The sequence below is a fragment of the Setaria viridis genome, chromosome 1, assembly GCF_005286985.2.
Source record: "Setaria viridis chromosome 1, Setaria_viridis_v4.0, whole genome shotgun sequence".
NCBI classification, from domain to species: Eukaryota; Viridiplantae; Streptophyta; class Magnoliopsida; order Poales; family Poaceae; genus Setaria; species Setaria viridis.
The window spans coordinates 25530090-25554434 of record NC_048263.2 but is presented as its reverse complement, the minus strand read 5'-3'; the positions used below and the strand labels follow the sequence as shown (position 1 = coordinate 25554434).

The window sequence follows — 24345 nt, the reverse complement described above, 5'->3', positions numbered from 1 at the left end:
GATTGGCCTAACCTCCCAAGGCCGATCGGCCTAACCTCCCCAGGCCGATCGGCCTAGCCCCCTCTAGTGGCCGGCGGCGATTCCCTTTGGATGGAAGCTAACAGGTGTGATTTGGGTCCCAAAACTCTACCAAGGACTTCTCGCAATGCTCGCATCTACGTTGGAGGCAAGGCACCATCTGGAAAGCTCGCGGATCGCAAGTTGTTTATCCTCTCAAGCGAAGATGAAGCACCCAAGAAGAAAAAGGAGGTCGTCGTCACTCCCAGAAGGCGTTTAGCAATGCTCCTCATGATCAGGCGCAAGAGCTACATGGAGAAGACGCCCGAGTACACGCCGGCTGACTATGGAGGCGATAACGATTGGGAGGACAATAGGAGCCCTGGACCGTGGGGTGTTGCAGGCCGTGGCGACGACGAAGATGACAACATGTATTGGCGAAAGACAAGAAGTAGAGCAAGAGCAAGATGGCCACCGTCAAGGCAAGGCCAAAGAGAAGGACCTTGAAGATGACAAGCTGGAGCTGGAAGAACACCAACATGCTTGCTGCCCTGATGGCAGGCAAAACATCCAGTACCTCTTCGATGCCGTGGATGACATCGTGCAAACCATCCAAGAGCTAGATCACAAGGTGGAAGAGAATGATCACCTCCAGGAGGATGACTTCAAGTTCTTGCAGAGGAACATTTGGGAAGCTCTTCAGGATGTGCGGCAACATGAGGAAGAAGAAAGCCCATGGAGAAGGAAGTAGCAACCACCCCATGTGCAAGCAATGTTGGCAACATCACTAGTGCGTTTACGAGTATCTTCCCTTTGTACTTTATGTGGTTACGATGAGGACGTCATAGATTTTAAGCGTGGAGGGGGAGGATCATCGCTCGTATGGAGTTTTTAGATCTAATTTGGTCGAGTCAAGTCGTGTGAGAGTCTAAATTAGTGTTTTTATTTCAATCAAAAGTAGATAAAGTAATAGTCTTCTTAAGCTTCTAGGAAGACTTAGGCCTAGATTGCTACTTTAGCGTCTTTGTGAGAAGAAGCATGAATAAAATTCAAGGATCGTGTGAGTGTTTTTAGTGTCTACCTTTGCTTGGTTATCTTTTACTTTGCTTTTACAACATTGGATCATGAGCCTTGTCTTGAATTTCAAATCTTTGTTGTGGAGTTTGGTAATCGATTTGTTTATGCAATACCCATGCTTTATGATGATCTTGTGCTTTGGTTTTGATTATGCTCTATGAGTAAGGCTTGAATTGGAGGTGAATTAAATTTTTATTGCTTATCTAAAACCCCTGCAAAAATAAACAGGATTGATCAAGTTTTCTACCAGGTTGAGAGTTTTACCTATCCTATCCAATGCCTATAAAAATTTTATCGTACCACCATCCGTGGTGTTGATGTTTTGAATTAAGTTAGGATCACTCTCTCTTGGTTTGCTTTAATTCTGAGCATTGATCATACCCTTTTACCATCTTTGATTGCTAGCCTCGTCAATATTCAGTAATGAGAGTTTTTCATTGGAACAATCATGTTCTCTACTCAATTCCTAAACCCGAACCAAAAAGTTCTCAGTTGACATAAATAACTAATCATCTACAAATTTTCTTAGCTATGGCAACAACTCGTTGACATAAGTAACTAATGTTCATGTTGCCTGATTGAATTGGTGAAGACTTGGTATTCTCTTAAATTCGGCTTGTTTTAAGGAGAGAGTTCTTGTTGTGTTCTTGGATGCTCATAGTCTTGTACATGCCGTAGCTATGAAACTGATTGGAAACCAAAATATTGGTAACGATATCAAATATGAAGCTTCTTCAAATGTTCATTTTCTATTAGTTTAGTTCTAAACTAACATATGCTCTTATTTCTTTTACAGTGCAATAGATGCTTATAATTCTGCATGAGAATATTAAATATGATACGTTCGAATCTTATTTATTTGCTATTTTTGATTTATCACTATATCTTATCTTCATATATGTCTCCTCACACAACTTTACCCGATATTTAAACTACTCAAGATGTAAATTCAAAAAACTTTCTTACCCCAAATTAAAAAATCAATTTTAAAGTTACAAATTGCTATAAATTTTTAGAAGCACATGCAAATAAAAAGTTTGTCCAAGATGGTAACACTATCCCGTACCACAAAATGGTGTGGCAAAGGCGTGCCAATTTTAGTAATTTGCTATTGCTCCCATGCACATCCTAACTGTTGTCTTAATGAGATAGTTTCTTTAAATTTTTCCATATGTAGCAAAATGCCAGCCATAATTCAATCTATTTTGCTTTTTATTTGTGCACTCAAGCACACAAGATTTATTTTCACAACATTTGCACTATTGTCTTGGTCTCGACAATCGAGATCTTTGTGCTTTGGCAATATTGGGCTCTACTACAAGCTACATTGGGACTCGGAATTTTTTCTACTTTCGATACATGTGGAAGTGGAACACAACCACATCACATCACTCAGGCTATTTTCAAGTTTAGAGAAATATGTAAGTCTTGATATCATTGGAATGAACTTTTTTATGCAATGGGAATGGGATATTGTACTACCTTAAAAAGGTACCAAGATATACCCCTCAATATAATGAAGTATAAAAATTGACATCTAAAGTAACAAAATTTATACCATTAAGTTGTAGGTTTAGTACCTCTCTGCTCCCTTTGTAATAAAAGATACCTACATGAAACTATGAGTTAAGCATAGTATAAAAAATAATATCTTTTGATTTATCGTAGGTATACTACCACATCTTTAATTTTGGATGGGGTCTCCCAAATTCTATAGGTAGGCTTTGCATATTGATATTATATTTCTAGTATTATCTTGGATATCATATTCAAACGTCGAATTGTATTTTTTTACCATTGAGAAGATATTTTTGTGTTAGCATTGTACATTCTTGAAAAGTTCAATTAAGTCAAAGATAAACCATGAACAATAATATAAAACACAAAATGTGAAGAATGTAGCCTTGCAAATATGCCGGCTACAGTTGTCTATGTAATTTTGAAACACATAGTGCTTGGAAAGTTTTCTTTTTTGCTATTTTAGCTTCTGTAATTTGATGCGTGCAAATTAAACTACTTGTATTTAGTAAAGAATGTTGTCCCTTCTTATTTAACATGTCATTCTTTGTTTCAATTTTAAAGTTGATGAAACGCAGGAGATTTGATTTAGGTGCAAATGGTGTTTTGATCACAAATAAGTGGCATATTAAACTTCGACTATAAATTACTAGTCATGTGTTGAGTTTGGATATTCCAAAATCATACAAGTACATTTGTTTCTAATTTAGTTTCATATAGTATTATATTCATTCTAGATTTTTTGAATATACAACAAAAGTTCATAGTTAAATTGTGTTTTAGCACTAGTAGACAACTAACCTTCCATCCAGGTGCTTTTGTCTCGGTTAACATTGGATCCGTGACTAAAGTGCCTTTAGTTCGAGGTCAAAAATGTGCCACCGAAGCCCATCGCGGGAGGGGAGCTTTAGTCCCGGTTGTAAAAACCAATCGGGACTAAAGCCCCTTTAGTCCCGGTTGTAAAGGCTACAAAAATCGCACCGACGCCCCCCCCCCCTTCCCGGTTGGAATTTTCAACCGGGACAAAAGGTTTAGTCCCGATTGGAATTCCAACCAGGACAAAAGGGGGGCGGGGGGTCTTTTTCTCCTCCCCTATAATACCAGAAACTCTTCTTCCTCCCCCAGCCAGAGCCACTCCACCTGATCGAGAGCTTCATCATCCTCTCCATGGCGAGCAAGCAACCTTAGGGGAGGTGCTGCTCAAATTTTTTTTCCTTATTTCCATGGAGATTTCACTCATCCAAAGTGTTGTGAAGGTTAGCTACTTCATCCTCCCTTCATTTATTATTATTATGCTTCTTTTTATGTTTTAGAGAGGGAGAAAAATGAGTTTTTTTTACAATGAGGGAGAATGGAGAGAATTTTTATTTATACATATTTTTGAGCTAGAATTTGATGGATAGCTTGCTTGTTATATATGATTCGTTTTAGTTAAAATAACTTGATCAATATTAGGTATGTGTGAAAAAAATAGAGTAAATGTATTTTTAATATTTAGTCATTGCAATAAAATTAAGGTAAATAAATTATAGGTGTAAGAAATAGAATTTGGTCATTACTACAATTTTTAATGTCATTGTAATTTAACAATAATTGTATTTATTTGACCAATAATTTATTTATCTCATGTTTATTGCAAGAACTAAATATTATAAACACACTTACTCTATTTTTTCCCTATCTAATATTGATCAAGTTCTTAATGTAATATGAAGCTCTATATCCATTTTCCACATAATACGATACAGATGGACTGGCAATGGATGTACCACCTTCGTTCCTCCAATCCCAGAGAACAGTGTCTGCACATGGCATAAATGTGCTTACACTATTCTCTACATATAACTCAATCTTCTATGAAGTCTATGGAGAGTCACCTCCTCTACTCCAACACCAGAAAATAATGATAGAACAGAAGAGCTTCGAGTTTACAAACTCAGGCTAAATCATAAAATAATCTTGAAATAGTATTCCAAACATCTTTTGGAGCCTAATTCTCATAATAGAAGTATGCTGGCCCAATATCCTCTTTAGGCAAAGATCTGTTCACTGATCTTGACCTAGCGACTTTTGGTTGGTATTGGCTTGCCACCATGGGCCATGCTCAGTGAACAGATCTTTTTTTTGGATGGGCTATTATGTGTGTGCCATCATACTTCTATTATGAGAATGTGGCACCCACTCCAAAAGATGTTTGGACCATTATTTCAAGATTCATTTATGATATTCAGCCCGAGTATGTGAACTTGAAGATTTTCTATTGTACCATTATTTTATGGTACTGGATATGTGGAGGTGACTCTTGATAGACTTCGTAGAAGATTGACTTATGTGCAGAGATGGCTTGGAGGACGAATATTCTGCTTTGTTTTACCATTAATTTAGGATAATTGACTACGTGAACTCCACTATGGAGCGTCTATAATCTTTAGTGTATATGTATCTTTATTGTCTTGCTACGAGTGTAATCTTTATATGTATCTTTAGTGAATGTTATGAATGTGAATGGTGTAATTTTCATGTGAAATATTTTTATCTTTATGAAGGTTAATTGGTGTAAATTATTAATATTGATCAAGTTCTTTATCTAATACGAAGACCTATGTCCATTTCTCACGTAATAATTTATTTATCTAATGTTTTCTGCAAGGACTAAACATTATAATCATATTAACTCTATTTTTCCACTACCTAATATTGATCAAATTCTTTATCTAATACGAAGACCTATGTCCATTTCTCACGTAATACGATGCAGATGGACTAGCAATGGATGTATAACGCGGATAGACGGACCAAGGAGTTTGTTGATGGCTTGCATTATTTTCTCGAAGTGGCCAAAGCCAACAAGCCAGAGAACGGATTCATATGTTGTCCATGCTTCCAATGCAGTAACAAGAAGGACTACTCTTCCCAGGGAACTATTCACAACCACTTGTTTACATACGGTTTCATGCCTAACTATTTGGTTTGGACCAAGCATGGTGAAAGAGGGGTTGTAATGGAAGACGGCGAAGAAGAGGAGGATGATAACAACATTTTGGACTAGGCTGCAGGCTAAGCTTTTGCAGATACTACAATGGGCGAGGCTGATGAAGATGAGTTTGCAGAAAACGGCCCTATTGATGATCTTGGTCAGGTGCTACGGGATGCATACAGATATTGCAAAACTGAGAAAGAATCAGAAAAATTTCAGCGCATGATTAATGATCAAAAAAAATGTTGTACCCTGATTGCAAGCAGGGCATAAATTGCAGATACTACAATGGGCGAGGCTGATGAAGATGAGTTTGCAGAAGACAGCCCTATTGATGATCTTGGTCAAGTGCTACGGGATGCATACAGATATTGCAAAACTGAGAAAGAATTAGAAAAATTTCAGCGCATGATTAATGATCACAAAAAATTGTTGTACCACACTAGAACTGCTGCAATGGAAGGTAAAAAAAATGGTGTGTCCGATAAGGCATTTCAGGGGATATTGAAAATTGTAAAGAACATTCTTCCCAAGAATAATGAATTGCCGTTCATAACATATGAAACTAAATAGATTGTTTGCCCTCTGGGATTGTAGGTTCTGAAGATACACGCATGCCCTAATGACTGTATCATCTATCGTGGTGATGAATACGAGAAATTGGATGCTTGTCCTGTGTGCGGAGTGCTGCGGTATAAGATCAGGTGAGATGATCCTGGTGATATCGAGGGAAGCCTTCCAAGAAGAGAGTTCCTACGAAGGTGATGTGATATGTCCCTATATACCATATTTGAAGCATTTGTTCAGAAATAAGGCGAATGCTAAGTTGATGCGATGGCACAAAGAAGAATGTAAGCAAGATGAGATGCTGAGACACCTTGCGGATGGGGCCCTGTGGAGATTAATTGATAGAGCATTCCCGGACTTTGAAAGTGATGCAAGGAACATAAGGTTTGGTTTAAGTACTGATGGATTCAATCCATTCAGTGAGTTGAGTAGTGGTCATAGTACTTAGCCTGTGACCCTATATATGTTCAACCTTCCTCCTTGGCTGTGAATGAAGCAGAAGTTCATTATGATGCCGGTGCTTATCCAAGCCCCAAAACAACTCGGCAACGATATTGACGTGTACCTAAGACTGTTGGTTGATGAACTTTTACTGCTCTGGAAGGAAGAAGGTGTATGTGTGCGGGATAAGGACAAACAAGAGAGCTTTGACCTACGAGCATTATTGTTTGTAACCACAATGATTGGCCTGCACTGAATAACCTTTCAGGACAGACAAACAAGGGATATCGGGGTTGCACCCACTGTTTAGACAACACAGACAACATGTATTTGAAACACTGTAGGAAGGTCGTGTATATGGGCCATTGTTGATTTCTTCCTGCTAACCACCCGTTAAGAAAGAAAGAGATGCATTTCAAAGGGGCGCCAGATCATCGTAAAAAACCTAGACACCATAATGGAAAGCGTGTATTTGAGATGATAAAGGATGTAAGGGTAGTCTTTGGAAAGGGTCATGATAGCGAACCTGTTCCGAACAACGATAACGGATGTGCACCCATGTGGAAGAAGAAGTCTATATTTTTGGAGTTACCTTATTGGGAAATCCTAGAGGTCCGCAATGCAATAGACGTGATGCACCTGACGAAGAATCTTTGTGTGAACGTGCTAGGCTTCATGGGTTGTTATGGAAACTCAAAAGATACATTGGAAGCATGACAGGATATGAAACGTATGAAGCAACGAGATGACCTAAATCCGGAAAAGAGAGATAACGGGCAGCACTACTTACATCATGCCAGTTACACTCTCAGCAAGGAAGAGAAGGATAGCATGTTTGAATGCATGAATAGTATCAAGGTTCCATCTGGGTACTCCTCGAATATAAAGGGAATAATAAATATGAAAGAAAAAAGTTCACAAATCTCAAGGCCCATGACTACCACATGTTGATGACCCAGTTGCTTCCAGTTGCACGGAGGGGTATTCTACCAAAGAATGTACGATTGGCGCTCATAAAGCTATGCGCGTTTCTCAATGCAATTTCGAAGAGGGCAATCGATCCAACCAAGCTAGTAAGGCTACAGAACGATGTGGTACAGTGACTTGTCAGCTTTGAGTTGGTATTTCCACCATCCTTCTTCAATATTGTGATGCACCTCCTGGTTCACCTAGTCAAAGAGATTACTATTCTCGGTCCAGTATTCCTGCACAATATGTGGCCTTTCGAGAGGTTCATGTTAGTCCTAAAAACCTATGTTCTTAATCGTGCCTGTCCAGAAGGAAGCATCATCAAGGGATATGGAACAGAGTAGTTCATTGAGTTTTGTGTTGATTTTATTGACTCAATTAATTCAATTGGGGTTCCAACATCACGTCACGAGGGGAGGCTGCGGGGAACGGGCACCCTTGGTAGGAAATCAAGTTTAAGCAATGATACTAATTTGTGCCATAAAGCACACTTCACTATTCTACAATAATCATCCTTTGTGGCTCCGTAAATCGAGAAACACAAGCAGATTCTATTTTCCTAATACCCGACAAAATCCGATACCTGGATTATATATCATCACGTGGATGCTTTTCCCTCTTGGTTGCGTCAACACCTTATGGGTAACTCCGCGATTCACGAACTACTCGCTTGGTTAGCCAGGGGACTTTCTAGCATAATCGTGAAATTCCAAGGTTACGAGATAAATGGTTATACATTTTACACAAGAGCCCAAGACCAGAAAAGCACCAACCAGAATAGTGGTGTCCGCATAGATACCATAGACAGCAATGGGAGCAAGGACTCATATTATGGTTTCATAGAGGAGATATTGGAACTCGAATACGGACCGCTAAAGATCCCTTTGTTTTGTTGCCAATGGGTGAAGCTAACTGGAGGTGGCGTAATGAAAGATTAGTATGGAATGACAATAGCGGACCTGACCAAGATCGGATACAATGATGAACCATTTGTCCTGGCCAATGATGTGCACCAGGTTTTCTATGTGAATGACATGTCTAGCAAATCCAAGAAAAATTCAGAAGATAAAGAAAAAACATGTGAGCCAAAGTGCCACATAGTTCTTCCAGGTAAAAAAAGTCATGGGAGTCGAGGACAAAATAGACCAGTCAGATGATTATGATCAGTTTGATGGCATGCCTCCATTCGTTGTCAAAGTTGACCCAAGCATCATGCTAGCGAAAGAAGAGGCTCCGTACTTACGCCGCGATCATGACCAAGGAACTTTCATCAAGAAGAAAATTTTTAACGTTACATTGTAATGCACTAAATATGGTTCACCTTTATGTAATGCTCTATGGCCATCAGAACCTTTGAATTATATTGTAATGCTCCAAGGTGAAGATTTATTCGATCAATATAAACAATGTTAACCTAACCACATACATCAATTGCATTTTTTGCGCGTTGAAATTATTTAATTGAATAGTTTGTTGATGATAGTGATGCATTAAATAATTATTTTAGAAACTTAAACAACTACTATAGAATTAATGACTGATTCAAACTTATTTTAAATATACTTGCTAATTTAATATATTTTTGCATGTTCAAAATATGTAAAGTTTTTATTTTTTCTTTAACAAAATTAGTGGAAAACATATATAAATTGTAATTGCAATGAAATAAAAAATCCCACTAAAGGGTGCAATTTTTCAGCTCCCGCTCGAAAAGAACCCCTTAGTCCCAGGTGCAAATTGCAACTGGGACTAAAAACACTTTAGTCTCGGTTACAAAGTCAACCTGGGACTAGGGGGATTAAAGACACGTCCTTCTTCCCTGTGCCTCTCATCTCCCACACTTGGTCGATCGGGCACGGGACTCACCGTCCGCTGCCCCGTCGCCCCATAGTCACCCTGCCGTCACGCCCGTCCCGACCGCCGTCGTCCACCCGCGGCGTCTCCCACCCCGGCCTGCCGTCATCCACCCCGCTATTGCCCTGCCGTCATCGCCCCGTCGTCGCCCCACCATCGATCACCCACTGACTGGTACGCCCCCCCCCCCCCCCCCCCCCCGCGCGCTCGAACTGCCGGGGCCCTTGCTGACGCAAGGGCCCCTTTTTTATTGTTTTATTATACATTAGTATAGTTTAGTATACATTAGTATGATTTAGTATAAATGATTAGAAAATTAGTAGAAATTAGTACAAATTTGTAGAAATGCTTAGAAAATTAGTATAATTTAGTAGAAACTTGGTAGAGGTGTTGTATATATAATTAAATGATATTTTTTATGACAATATACAAGTAGAGGTGTTGTATATAATTGCGTGATTTTTTTAATGTTTAATTTCATGTAAGTTTCATGTAATAAATTGTACAAGTTTTATTGTATATATGATTCCATGTATATATATTTATAATTTAATGTATGGTTTCATGTGTATATTTCAATCAAATTCTTTTATTTCATGGTTGTTCTATGATTTCATGTTTATACATTAATTGTACTACTTGATACAATTTTTAATTTAATGTATCTATAATTTCATGTGTGTTTAATTAGCTGAGATAACAGATGAAGAGGATGCAAGATATTTAATGGAGCAGATTATTGATGGTGGTAGTGGCTCCAACGTTCCAATAACGTACACCGAGGATGAGGGTAGCCAGGCGGACATGTTCCTCAACATGTCCGGTGATGGCAATGATGAGCCCGAGCACTGCGTTGATGACAATGCGGAACAAAACCTTGCCATGACGGAAGGTTCCGGCGAGGTATATATCATTTTCATTATTTTACCCTATCTATAATTTCATATTCATTATTACTATGTACTAAATAACAAATCTTGAACTATTAGCCCTCTGGATCGACGAAGTGAAATAAGCTCCAAGGTTGTACAAAGATAATGGAGGGAAGGTTTCACATCGCGGAAGTGACAGAAGAGGGCAAGCCAATTGCTCCCGAACATATGGCTAGAAAGTTGGTGAGTCAGATCACGGCTATTATAAGGGACAACGTGCCCATCGGTATTAGAGAATGGAAGGGTAAACAAGATGATCCATACGTGCTCCCGCAAACACAAAAGAATATGTTGTGGGCAGATTTCAAGAAACACTTCACACTTCCTGAAGGTGTCGAAGAAAAAGATGTGAAAGAGTAGACGCTGAAGAAGATGGCAACCCAATTCCAGACCTTCAAAAAGAATCCGGATGCCAACTTTATCAAGAATGGCCGAAGTCCAGATTTCAATGAGTGGCTAAAGTTAAGGGACCACAGGAACTCATTTGTTGAATACAAGATGAGCGAAGGTAGTGCGAATAAGGTTCGCGTCAACGTTACCAATGCTAGCAAGAAGGAGTACCATCATCGTCTAGGATGAGGTGGTTACATGAGTGCAATTCCCAAATGGTGCAAGATGGAACAAGACCTATTCAATCGAGGTATCGTACCAGCAACTATTGACTGCCCGATTGATCAAAAAATTGGCATTATGCTCATAGAGGAAACCTGAGCCAAGAGGATGGGACACTTATATTCAATGAAACAATATATCAAAAGGCCGAAAGGCTTATCAAAAATATTGAAGATCCTAAAGCTGGGAAGTTGAAAGTGGATAGAAAGAACGATGAGCTCACATTGGCGCTCGGGAATCCTGAACACCCAGGACGTAGCCTACGGGGTCGTTTCGTGGAAGTTCGCTTTCCGTAGGGACATCGACTCGTACAGAAGCTGCAAGCGAAGAAAGGAACAGCAAGAGGAGAGCTGGCGGCGCATGTTAGATGCCAAAGTGCATTCACAAAAAGTAAGAATGCAAGAAGAAATTAATTATCGAGTGGTCCTGGCAGTTACTAAGATGGTCCAATCTGGAGCACTACCGGATCCCAACGTCGTCAGCCCTTCTCAATGCCGAAGCAGCTATGCTTCCACAGTGGTCCCCGATGAACACATGCCAAGATTACCCGTAGACAACCAACGATACCTTGTGGGTGACATCACACAGCGCACCTCATGTGAGCTGCATAGACCGTTTGGCAACATCACTATTAAGGTATACATATGTATAATTTATGCAATCTTCTCAATTGATCCACGCCTCGGGAGTTTAATAACTTCTTTATTTCTCCTATATGTACAAGTGGCGTACGGGAGTGCTTTACCAATCCTGCCAGGGCAGACAAGCCATGGCATGAAGATTCCACCTGGCGCCTCCAGCGTTGGCCTAGAGCAGATTGTTGATAGTCAATATGAAGGCCTAGAGCTCGACCTTCCGGGAGGTGATGGAGAAAGGACACTAGAAGATGCACTTCACAGGATCATTCTATGGCGCAAATGGTACATCATCATTCTTGATAAGGAGGCATCATTGCTCCCTGTAGATCCCTCGCAGCAACCATCTCCTCAAAACTCAAGACCATCATCTCCAGCACATCCACCTCTAGGACTGTCGTCACCACCGGGACCGTCGCATCCTGCTCGATTACCATCTTCATCTCCATCAAATCCTGGTGGTATGAGCGACGACGACCACAACACCCCTTCCTAATCACCGTCGCTGGGACTAAGACCCGCAGCGAGCAAGGAACCTGCAGAACCTCTAAAGAAGCTGCGACCACTGCCTTCCAAGCCAAGGCAGTCAAAGAAAACAAAGAAGTCTGAACCCATTCAGAAGCTACTGGAATGACTACTGAGGAATTGTGGGAGCTATCCTAAGCAATGGTGAAGGAGTTCTTTAAAAAAATGCGCTGAACAAAGAAAAGTAAAGGAGATGGAGCCAAAGCCAGTAGATCCAGCAAAATTAAAATTTTGTATTAGCATGTCAAAAGAAGCAAAGAGGACTATACTATCGAACTACAAGCGTTCCTTAGTTAAGTCTAATGAGAAGAAAAATGGCGAGGAGCGTCATCTTCGAGTTGTACTATCCCCCAGCTCGGGGATCTACCAGATAAAGATGCTCAAACTATACAAGCAATGCCTTTAGAACAACAAATCAGAGTCATTAGATTTATGCAAGATACAGGTATATCTCTTGCTAAAGTTCTAGGGCAAGTTGAAGTGCTAGCTCCAAAGCCAATTGTACCTAAATGACCCTTTGAGATAGGCAAGCCTCTAGTAAGGCCTGAATTGGTACAGAAGCTCTCCACGAAGATGTACGAATAGTACATGGAGCAGTCTGCCAACGAGAGGCTCATGTTCGCTCTTTAGGTTAAACCGATTAATTTTTTCGATGAAGATGAGAAACTCATGTGGATGGAATTCAAGGATATATATATGAAGTGTACCATCAGGATGCCCTTGACGTCTCTCTCATCAGCGCCTAGGTTCTATAAGTGTCTATTTATCAATATGTAAATTTTGGCTCATATCATTATTTTTTGTGTGCGCGTCGCCCTACTAACTTCGTCTTCCATTTTATGTGGGATGCTAATTCAGAGGTGTCGCAGAGAATTGTACTTCAATATTGGCTTCATGGATCCATCGCTCGTTAACCAAGCTTAGATATGGGATCAGGCAAAGAAAACTTTGAAGGTAGTATACAATTTCTTGGACAAACAAATTATAAGCATACAACTTTAAGTAAGTGTGGGTACCGTCTATTTTTATTTTCCTTTTTCTTACCTAATTAAGATTAGTTAGCTCTAATATGAACATTTATGTACACAGTTCCCACTGGATTCTTATAATAATTATGATTGATAAAAGCCACGTTGTTGTGTTCGATTCATTGAGGAAACCACTAGTGGAGTACCAAGATATTCAAGACATGCTAAACTCGTAATAATTCTGGACCTTTATCTCTATGTAAAAATTTGTTTCCTAAATTTTCACCTAACACTGTATCATTCATTATTTTAATCTGCAGCATATGGAAATGATTCCTTAAGACTCACTGTGGTCCATTCAAAGAAAAACTTACATTCAATATAAAGTTCTCAGTACGTATAAAGTTTGCACATTTTGTATATTCTATAACACGAATATTTCATAACTTATTTTTTTCCTACCGAAGTGCTTGAGATAGAAACAAGGCAATAATCTATGTGGATACTACATCTGTGAGTACATGAACAATTTTGTGCATCACAAGGTGCTGTTGTTGCATGATATAAATGTACGTAAAATAAAATTATTAATAATTAATTGTTTTCTAGCTTCTTATATTTAATTGTTCGTGTAACATTCACATATTTTCAAATTACAGATGTTTGATATTCAACAAAAACTATTGGAGAAGGAGATAATTTTGGCAATATGTGAAGGTCTCATAGGATTCCTGATTGACGAGGTGATAAATCCTGTAGGAGAATTTTATTATGACGGACGTTCAATAGCCGCACCGAGCAACACCACGGCAGGAGTATCCTAGGAATGAAGAGGACAAATTATTATATATATATAGTAATTGTATAAATACTAAGAATTATATATATATATATTACCATCATGAAATATATATACGACTTGCATACAATATTAATATGGAAAAGAGTTTGAAAAAAAAAAGTCTTAAGTACTAAAGGGGTAAGTGCATGGGGCATGCAGGTGCATGTACGTAACCCCTTTAGTCCCGGTTGGTAAAACCACCAGGCGCAGCACTGGCCCCTTTAACCAACCGGGACTAAAGGAGATCTTTAGTCCCGGGTGAACCCCCTTTTATCTCGAAAATGTAGTCCTGGTTGAATTTTCAGGATCTATGTCCTATCCAATCCAACCGGGACTAATGCCGCGTTTTCCACCAGTGTAGGATTGTGTTGATATTTACTTATCTATGACCGAATGTAGTAGTCATTTTCTTATTATTTTTTTCGTGAATACGCAGGAGAGCTGCATATCTTTGTATTAAGAAGAAAATAGTTTACAACACGGGTCTACCCGGACGCACGCACACGATTTTTGTTCATCGTTTAGGTTTGCAACAAAAGAAAGGAGCACCGATGACAAAAATCAGAGTTGGTGATCCGGAGCTCCTGTCGGTGCCGGCCAGCCTACTGCCGCTAAATGTTTGGCTCCGGAGGCGCACCAGAGCTGCCCTTCTTAAGTAATTTCAGCTGGCAATTGCACGGCGTTCTTCGGGGATGATCTGACGAAAACCCAATCATTGGGTTCCTTCCACAGCTTCCATAAAACCAACATGAACGCCGAGTCTAAACCCTTTCTCTTGGCCGCGCGTATGCTCTTCCTCTTGTCGAGCCACCAGTCTAGAAGTTGCACCTTGCACGCCGGGACGGCGTTGTGCAGATTGAGCATTACACTGACGCTGTGCCATACTTGCATTGAGAAGGAACACCTAGAGAAGAGGTGATCGGCTCATTTTCTCATTATACTTCCGACAATGTTTAGTTTCTCTTTTACCCGCAAAAAATGTTTAGTTTCTCTTTGACAGACAAACATACACCGTTGATCAGCAAGAAAAAACTTCTTTTTGTTGAACAAAAAGTCTGCTCTCGATATAATGGAGAGCAATACACGTTACAAGCAGACAAAACCCTGTTAATCAAGCCACAATCTGTATCCAGTTGGGTATTTTTTTCTATTGTCGTGCTGCAAATCTAGTCCAAGAAATGCAAAGCTCCCCTGCCACGCTGTTTGAGGCGGCCTACTTGGCGGCCAGCTTGCGCGCACGTTGGTTGGCTCCCTTCACCCTGGAGTTGAGCTCGTCCACGTCATCCTGCAGATGATCCAGCGCTTCGTTTTGCCTGAAAAATGTTAGCCAGCACGATGAGACAGTTCGACAGTACTCGTAATAGCATTGTTGCCATCCAAGATTCCCGATTGGTGAGACGATAACACAATCCTGCAGATCTTGCTATCGTTCGATAACTCAAGCAGGCGACGAGCTCACCTGTCTAGCTCGGAGCCCATGTCGACGGCCATGCCCTTGAGCTGGCCTAGCACGCCGCTGAGGTCATCGAGGGCGTCGTCCTGCTTCTGCTTCTCGATCTGCCGGACTCACAAATTAAACATGGCTGCCGATCAGAATCAATTTCTTTTTCTATCGGCATTGCCACCGCATTTGCGTGCAGAGCACTAACGAACCTGAACTTTGTCCATGGCGCTGTTGGCCTCGCCGTAGTGGCGATTGGCATTCTTCCCTCGGGGGCTCAGCCCCAGCTTGTCCCTCTGCTCCATGCGGCTCGCCTTCTTCTTGAAGGAGTCATCTGATCCATTATTCCATTTCCAAGTTGCCATGAGCAGTGAGAATCAACAAGAACCCACACACTTACGGATGCATGATTTTGTTGGGCACTGTCAGTGCAGGATCATAATAAAAAGTACCTCGAGACACCATGGCGGGTCCCTTGATCTGCCTCGTTTTCTTGGGCTTCCATGGCTTGGAGAAGAACCCTCCAAGGCTCCCGAGAAGAGACTCGCTCTATTGAGCGAAACAAAAACAAAAATCAGAGACAGCATGAGCAGATCGAACACAAGAGATTCCATTGCAAGCAAGCCACATTCCAAATAAAGCACCTTGGTGAGGTCCTGGTCGATCTCGACGGCCTTCTCGTGCGTGCGGCTGATCTGCTCCCCCTGCTTGTGCAGGGTGATGAGCGTGTCGGAGGCGTCCTTCTTGATGTCCTCGGCGATGCGGAGGCACCCGGCGAGCGCGTCGGTGGTCTCCTCGGCCTTGTACGCGGCGTAGTGCTCGAGCTCCTGCACCGACTGGCTCTCCAGCCCGCCGGTGTCGCGGAACCCGTCCTTGTACCGCTTCTTGGCGTCGGCGGGGGCCTGGTACGACGACGCCCCCGACGGCTTCCTCGCGGGCTGGGACTCGGAGTCCGAGTCGGAGTCGAAGGGGTTCGGCTTCGACGAAGCCGCGGGCTTGGCGCCGCGTGGCATCTTTGCCGTCCGCAATGTAAGGCTGGCTAGAGGCTGCCCCGCTTCAAAGAAAGGGACAGGTCCCTAGTTCCTGCAAATTCAGAGAAAGTTAATTTGCATCATGTAAAATTCACATGAAATTCTTTCCCTATGGCTTGCTTAGCATTTTTGTCAATTGGGCATTGGCTAGTACATGCAGCTCGGAATCGTTGAAAAGACGAGAAAGAACTCTAGAAAAAAGAGAGACCAAGAAATCATCACAAATCCAAGAACCAAAACAGCATGGACATATCATTAACCAGGCTATGGATCAAACCAGATAGATTTGGCACGGCTTCCTTCTCCTCCTCTTCCTCCTCCTTGGACAGTGAAAGAGGAGGCAAGAAATGTGCCTTTATTTGGCAATTGGGAGGTGAACTTCATTTGCTTTGCCATGACTTCTCGCTATATATAGAGCGCTATTTACTACCTTTTCTATAAAAATTAACTGAAATTGATGTTATTTTTGGGAAGCTTACACGAACCATTCGCTGGCTGAGACACGGGGTAAATGGAATTACAGGATTTTAGAATGAATATTATCATGTTGTAATTTCCCACGTGTTGCAATGATCATACAAATATGTTTGGAAAACCACATATATTCCTCAGGAGCTGTATGTCCTTTTTCCCTCCTCTTCTTGTTGTTGGAAGGTGTTTTCCTCCTCTTCTTGCTGTTGGAAGGTGCAAATCTTTATCCCCCGCACGTTGCTTGGATTATGTTTGTTTTTCTGAATTTATCAATTCGTGTGAATTTTACCTTTCTTAATGTGTATCACTCCAAATCATGAGTAAACCGAGAAACTAAACACAGCACAAATGTGACAGAAACTCCGCTACCTCCTGGCCTGCCATTCTATGATTTTGTCTGTATTCAACAACATGCATGCTGAACCGTTGCTATGAACTTTGTTTCAGTCACATATATGATGTGTGCTTTTGGAACTTAATATTTCTCTTTGCTAGGATGCTTGGAATCGGTCAGAAAATGGAAGTTTATCATGGATTTAACTTCGCGAGGATGTTAGGGATCAGTATAAACAAGAACTCATGTTTATCATCCTCAAATGATGAGTTTGCATAAAGAAGTTTGTTTTACTGCTTTTCAGACAGGTATTGCGTCAGCTGAAGGGGCAAACAAACCAAGATGGAAATGAACCCTCAACCCTATGTAACAGGGCTATGTGCAATTTGGTGACAATTCATGCATTACATATATGCCAGTGATATCCGGACAATTACAAGAATGGAGTAATTCGAGCAACCAAAGCTATATTGCTATCAGGGTAAATGCAAACTTTTGAACTCTGGTCAAACGAAGAGTAAAGTAACTACATGACGCAGGCCTAGTATACCAAAAATGTTGGAAGATATACAATTGAGGAATGCTCAAGCAAGTGCTTTCTTGCAAAGCCAGATGCATCCACAATAACAGCATCCAACAGCAGGCACCCTCCTCCATCAAAAACACAACCTTGTTTAAGTTTATATACAGGAAAGCCGCTTCCTATAACTTACTATGCTAACTTAGGTCATTTGATGGAACTTGCTTTGAGAATTCAGACAATGTATGTTTTCTTCAACACTTTCTTGCCCCGTTTTCTGTTCGTGCTCAAAGCATTGAGTATTTCTGCATCCTCGTCGTTCCACAGAATCCTAGCAGCATCAGGCTTCTCGATTAGTAGCTTTGCTACTAGGAACCCAGCAATAGACCATGTTTGGTACAGCCGGGACTGTTTCCCGATGAATCGTGCCCGCTTGGTGTCATAATATTCAGGCCATTTGTCCGTAGCAATACGCCTCTCAGCTACTTCTATTGCTTTCGCAGCAAGCTCAGGTCTGTTCATCTTGATACATGCCACTGTGAGCTGCACATAAGGATAGCCATTGCCCAACAAAAACAATCTAGTAAGATTACATGATGGAGGTGCAGAGCAGAAAAGAAACGAATAGATCACCAATAAACCCCAGTTAAGGACTCATTGTCCCTACAAACTGCTACGATTTATCAAGATAAAGAAAATGCCACCATGCTATGCGCACGGACAATAAAACCCGATTCAACATTAAGAGGCTATGAATCAGTACTAAAAGAACACATAGTCTTCAAGAATGTTTAGAAAATGCAAACCTGCCACAATAATGTTGGCCAGGACCCTCCATTGTGGTACGACCAAGGCCTGTTTCAACAGAAATTGTTTAGAAAATGCAAATGAACTGCAATATGATCCAGGTAGAAAGCAAGAAATTGAAAATATTATTCTAAGACTCACGTGTTTTTAGGGTCACTGCCAGTGATGATTTTCCATTCCTGGTTCTCAAGAGCCGGATAACATATCTTTAGTGGCATCTCTGCCACTAAATCAGACCACTTAGATTCAATAAGATCTAAAATAGCATGGGATTGTTGAGTCGTTGCCAAGCTGCTAACTATTGACCATAAATTTCCCAGTGAAAAGAACCGGAAGTCCATATGAGCTGGCTGGAGGTTTCCGATAAAGTAGCCCCCTTTAGGAGGTATCCATTCAACAAGCCATGGAGGAATCTGATCTGGGTATATGTTAAACTTGTTGACAGCATCGTAAGAATATTCTTCTGTTTTATACCGATATATCTCATTCAATTTTTGCATGTCAACCCAATAGTACTCCCTGATATGAAAGGACAGTGCAATAAGTCTGTTATTGAGGGCACGGATTAAGTCAGCCGATCCATCTTCTGGAGTCAACATCTCACGTGCACACAAGAGAGCTGAATAGAAGAGTGCCTACACAGAAAACAATGTGTGAGCTAGTGTTTATCACACAAAAAAAGTGGTATGCGCTATTTTGTCCTGTTTTTTTCAATCAAGGTGTCAGCAGAGCTTGAATTGAGATTTTCATGGTTACTGCCCTTGTAAACTTGTTCATGCATACAAAACCCTATTGAGGCTTGACTTGTATTTGCTTAAGTTAATGAAGATTAGCCATGTTCAGTCAATTAAATTTCTCGGTTTGGGTCGAGGTCAAGTTTTTTAGTTGTTTATAAGGCAAGTAGTGCATGTAAGTGTAGTGTGTGTGTGGTGGTGTTTGGGTTTCCAAACCCCTTCACCTTAATATAATGATACACAGCTCTCCTGCATATTCGAGAAAAAAAAATATAGTTCTCAATTGCAAACACTATAGCAACTACTATGCCACCACTATCCAGATCACCAATTTTATCTGTGGGATCCTAGTTTCTTCTCTGCATTAAATTTTTTTTATGGTTTTACAATCCCCAGCACTACTCATAATCATCCTTTTCTGGATAATGTAGGGATAGTCAGCCTACCTATCCATGTCTATCAATCCTGAAAGCTCATTACTTCAGTCCATTTTCCAACAAGAAATCAGTCATTCAGTCCCCCTCTTAGAAATCCCAATAGTATCCATGTTTTATTGAAAACTAGACATAGTAAAGAGAATACCTGAATTTCAAGTGGATGTCCATGAATTCCCATTCGACGATCAATCATGCATGAACCATCAGTTACGAGTAACGTAGGGAACATGTCGAAACCATCAGCCAAACAAAGCTTCAGAATCATTTTCATTCCAGTCTGGACATCAATTCTCTCCTGTACTGACAGATCCCCTGAACATTTTCCATATGCCCTAAGCAATATGATCCACCATAGACCTGATGCCCATTATGATCAAGTACCCAATTAAACATTAGGGAATGCTGAGTAACCAAAAACAAAAAAAAAACTAATTTCATGAGCAGCAGCAGTACCTGAATCCACAGGTGCCACACGTCCTATTGCAGCCTCCCCAAAATCAGGATCCAAGACCTCCTCAGTCACATCCTCATCACCATCAAGTGGAATTGTCCGCACTTTAAAGCTGGCAGGCATTAAACCTTGACCTGGACTGTGGCAATCCATTGTCTTCTCCCAGCTCTACAGATCAATTCAAGGTATCAGACAAACTAGCACAACCTAAGGGAATAATTCAGGATATGTCACTCAATCCACATGTCATTGAGACAAAGGCTGCGGTTGGTGCAGCTTCAACTCAGCTCCAAGACAGTTTTAGAGTTTAAAACTAAATAAAGCGTTTTAAATATCTATTTTTAGTCTAACTTCAAATCAAAAGGATTTCCATAACAGTGTCGTTTAGAGTTTATAAACTAAAACATCTACTTTTGGTCTAACTTCAAATCAAAAGGATTTACATAAACAGTGTGAATGTAGCCCAAGCCCCAGCTCCAGCTCCATGAAAACTAGGAACACTGAGCTCAAGAATTCTAGAAGCTGCAGCTGTGCCAAATGGACCCATAAAAATCACAAATCCTGAATGTCACTGAATTGAGTGCCACATACGGAAATTCCCATCTTAGGCAGTGCCTGCAGTTATAATTTTTTTCCTGCTTAAATAGTTAGACAAGCAATAAATTTATTAATTTATAGGATGCTGATTTTGTCCACCTAGTTTTGCAAAAGTCTATTAACAAAGTTCGTGAATGTCACTGTACATCGACTTTTGCAAAGAGGTATGTGTAACCTTATTTTCTGTCAACAACTCAACATAGTCTGCAGCTCCTAGGTGGAACTCTTTGCCACTGGAAAAATTACTTGCTGAAATTTGAATGGGCCAAGACAAATTCTATATTTCTATGTTAAAACAAATACATCTAAAGCAACATACTCAAGTAAACACGGGTTCAAAATTTGAACTTAGCACAGTTAGCTTCCATGTAATAATTCTTTTGTCAGTTCATGCATATTACATAAATATTCACTAACATTATCATAATAGATACGAGGACCTGAACCTAAAAAACAAAAAAATAATATTTAATAGCAAGACATAACCAGTACCTGAAGCTGAAGGGTGTGTAGAATGAAATTGCGCACAATTTCGTATTCCCCCTTCAATAGAAAAGCAATGCCTGATGGTATGAAGTCTCGAATAAACACCTGATCATAGTTCACTGGATCACTATCATTTGGATCGTTGGCAGCAATCGTCCCGACAGGACTACCACAATAGTAAACCATCGACTCCTGCAGAAGTTCCCAGGCCTCATCCTCGACTGATGACGTCTTCCACATCTTAGGTGGAGACTTGACAGCATTCCCATTTAAACCTCCATTGCCACCTACAGCTTGATCCCGTGCGCTCAAATCGCCAAGAACCTGGCTGGCATTATTCATAGCATCCGTGGCCCAAGTCCCGTTCCCTTCTGTGACCTTTGCAAGGTCGTCTATCCGCTGGCACTGCCGCCTAACGGACCTCAACCTCGGAATCTTTAGGAGGCCTTGCAGTGCCCTGGCGTTGGGCACCAAGTTGGTGGTCCTCTTCCTCCTCCTAGCGTCTGCCCCGATGGACAAATTGGATGCCGGGGAGTGGGCTGCAAATGCCCCCGGCATGGTGTGGAGAGCCGCCTCCGCGATCCCCATTGGCGCCTTGTACCGCCAACCCGCGAAGCGTCTGCAAGAAGCCGTGCAAATCCAAATTAGATGCGGCTGGTCACTAGAAGAAAGATCTAATCGGGGGAATTCAGCAATAACCGAATAAATTCGAAGTAAGGCGAAGCGTGGCAAGCCATTAATCCAAAACTTTCAGCAGGAAGCAGCACAGGAATCGCTATGAAGGAGCAAATGAACAGGGGCAGCAACTTTTTTTTATCTCGTCCAATGAGTATAGGATCAAACAAAGCAAGTAACGGAAGGAGCAGCGAACGGGGAAAAGGATAGGGATCTTACCGGCCGACCACGACGCTATTGTTGGGCCGCGCTCGCCGCCGGTCGGCGGGGGAGGCGGAGCGGGCGGGGATGGAGCGTGGCCTCTCGTGAAGGAGAAGGCCGCGGCGCGGAGGAGGGTGGAAGGAGGAAAGGGGCGGGGAGAGGGGAGAGCAAGGGCAAAGGGGATAAAACGAGGAGGACCGGAGACGAAACGGGGAAGGCCACGGTCCACCACCCCCACCAGCCACCTCTCTCGCTCTCCCCACGCCTCTTTCTACTATTTTTGTTTTCACACTCTTCTTTTTGTTTTTTCCTGTTTCTTTTCCCCTTGTTTTCAAGGTATTATGCCGCTCATCTTCTTCGAAGATACATGTCTCGTTATGGATGAGCATTACTCGTTATACTAAAATAAGTTAAATTAGCTCCTCCGATAAATCAGAAAATTGTGAACACTCGTACCGAATCGACAACTCAAACTTGAATGAAAATGTTTCACCATGAGAAAACCTACATTTAGTGTATACACTGCAGTGACGCCATCCATATTGAAGACGTGTCCAGTAGAATTTAATTTGACGTGGAGAGAGAAATAAGAGAGGAAATTCTTATAGACAATATTTTTCTAAAAAAATATTTTTCCATCCCTTAAATTTTGTAAAAGTGTAGCATTCATCTCTCATATTTCATTTGGTGCAAATCAATCTCTTAACTAACTAAACCAGTGCATTTCCATTCCCACCTTAGTTAACAATGATTTAGTATCATATAAAAACATTTTTGTCATGTAATCATCTTGATAATCACTGCTTAACCACATCTCATGTCGAGACCATCGCTAATAACAGTTCGCTGTGAATCTATTCAACTAATTTTCCCTAAAAAATTTATAGGTAGCCATTTTAGAAGATTTTGAATTTTATTATTTTAACTCATTAAATGCTAAAAATTGATTAGTTAGATGATTATGTAGCATAAACCGTTATTAGATGACACTAATACAATCGAGGTGGGGATTACTTAGTGTATCCATATAATTAGTTAAGGGATTAATTTGAACCAATTGAAATATTAGGTCCTGTTTGGCATGGCTCCAACTCCAGGTGGAGCTGCTCCACTCCAGAACTCCATATGGAGCCAGCTCCGCTCCAAAACTCCAGAACAAAAATGAAGTGTTTGGCTAGATGGGTGCTCTCAGCTCCAAAAAAGATCGATTTCAGTGTGGATTGCCATTGTTGCCCCCCAATTAAGGCCCCACTTGTCATCCTCTCTATCTCATCTTCTTCTTCCCCTTTTTCCACTGCACTGTGCCGCACCACAGGCGGCGGGGTGGGTAGCGACGGGGCGGCGGGTGGCGACGGGCGATGACGGGCGGCGAGCGGCGACGGGCGACGACGGGCGACGGGCGGCGAGCGGCGGCGGGCGGCGACGGGCGACGGGCGGCGAGCGGCGGCGGGCGGCGACGGGCGACGGGCGGCGAGCGGCGGCGGGCGGCGGCGGGCAGCGACGGGCGGCGGCGGGCGCGGCGGCGGGCGGCGGCGGGCGGCGGCGGGCGGCGAGCGGCGACGGGCGACGACGGGCGACGGGCGGCGAGCGGCGGCGGGCGGCGACGGGCGACGGGCGGCGAGCGACGGCGGGCGGCGACGGGCGACGGGCGACGGGCGGCGAGCGACGGCGGGCGGCGACGGGCGACGGGCGGCGAGCGGCGGCGGGCGGCGGCGGGCAGCGACGGGCGGCGGCGGGCGCGGCGACGGGCGGCGGCGGGCGCGGCGACGGGCGGCGGCGGGCGCGGCGACGGGCGGCGGCGGGCGGCGACGGGCGACGGGCGCGGCAGCGGGCGGCGACGGGCGACGGGCGCGGCGGTGAGCGGCGGGCGCAGCGACGGGCGGCGGCGGGCGGCGACGGGCGGCGGCGGGCGGCGACGGGCGGCGGCGGGCGCAGCGACGTGCGGCGACGGGCGGCGACGGGTGACGGGCGGCGGGGCCGGCCAGCCACGGGGGCGGCGACGGGCAGGGCTCTGGCGGCGAGTGGGGCTCGGGAGAATAGAAGGGAGAATAGAATGAAACGTTTTTTTGTGTAACCTAATTACCCACCAACTCCACGAGAAGGTTCAAAAGAGAGGTTTCTGGAGCAGCAAAAGAGGTGCTCCAAAACTCCACCTCCATTTGCACTACAGCTCCATGGAGTTGGCAACTCCATGGAGTTTTGGAGTTGGGGTGTTTTGCTGAATTTTTTGATGGAGTTGCTGGAGTT

General features: G+C 42.5%; 2 protein-coding genes across 2 annotated transcripts; both read right to left on the bottom strand.

The window, feature by feature from the left end:
- Positions 1-14822: 14822 nt before the first annotated feature.
- Positions 14823-16731, bottom strand: LOC117866787 (SNAP25 homologous protein SNAP32). Its single transcript, XM_072291021.1, has 5 exons — positions 15999-16731; positions 15807-15903; positions 15567-15688; positions 15373-15470; positions 14823-15226 (listed from the first exon to the last, which is right to left on the bottom strand). The coding sequence occupies exons 1-5, from the start codon at positions 16365-16367 to the stop codon at positions 15127-15129; spliced, it is 786 nt and encodes a 261-aa protein (XP_072147122.1). The 5' UTR covers positions 16368-16731; the 3' UTR covers positions 14823-15126.
- Positions 16732-17575: 844 nt separating this feature from the next.
- On the bottom strand, positions 17576-22325 carry LOC117852690 (neutral/alkaline invertase 3, chloroplastic). Its single transcript, XM_034734895.2, has 7 exons — positions 22117-22325; positions 21229-21841; positions 20142-20307; positions 19834-20045; positions 18659-19152; positions 18517-18565; positions 17576-18253 (listed from the first exon to the last, which is right to left on the bottom strand). Exons 2-7 carry the CDS (start codon positions 21808-21810, stop codon positions 17945-17947), a joined length of 1812 nt encoding a protein of 603 aa, XP_034590786.1. The 5' UTR covers positions 21811-21841; positions 22117-22325; the 3' UTR covers positions 17576-17944.
- Positions 22326-24345: the final 2020 nt, after the last annotated feature.

Bases quoted from the DNA above. Each gene is read 5' to 3' on its own strand.
- LOC117866787 (XM_072291021.1), bottom strand. From the start codon at position 16,367: ATGCCACGCGGCGCCAAGCCCGCGGCTTCGTCGAAGCCGAACCCCTTC. The intron at 15,689-15,806 runs GTACTTTTTATT...ATAATGGATCAG, and splicing joins ACCCGCCATGGTGTCTCGAG to ATGACTCCTTCAAGAAGAAG. The intron at 15,227-15,372 runs GTGAGCTCGTCG...AACATTTTTCAG, and splicing joins ATGGGCTCCGAGCTAGACAG to GCAAAACGAAGCGCTGGATC.
- LOC117852690 (XM_034734895.2), bottom strand. From the start codon at position 21,810: ATGGGGATCGCGGAGGCGGCTCTCCACACCATGCCGGGGGCATTTGCA. The intron at 20,308-21,228 runs GTACTGGTTATG...ATTGATCTGTAG, and splicing joins TACACACCCTTCAGCTTCAG to AGCTGGGAGAAGACAATGGA. The intron at 18,254-18,516 runs GTTTGCATTTTC...CCTTATGTGCAG, and splicing joins GGCCAACATTATTGTGGCAG to CTCACAGTGGCATGTATCAA.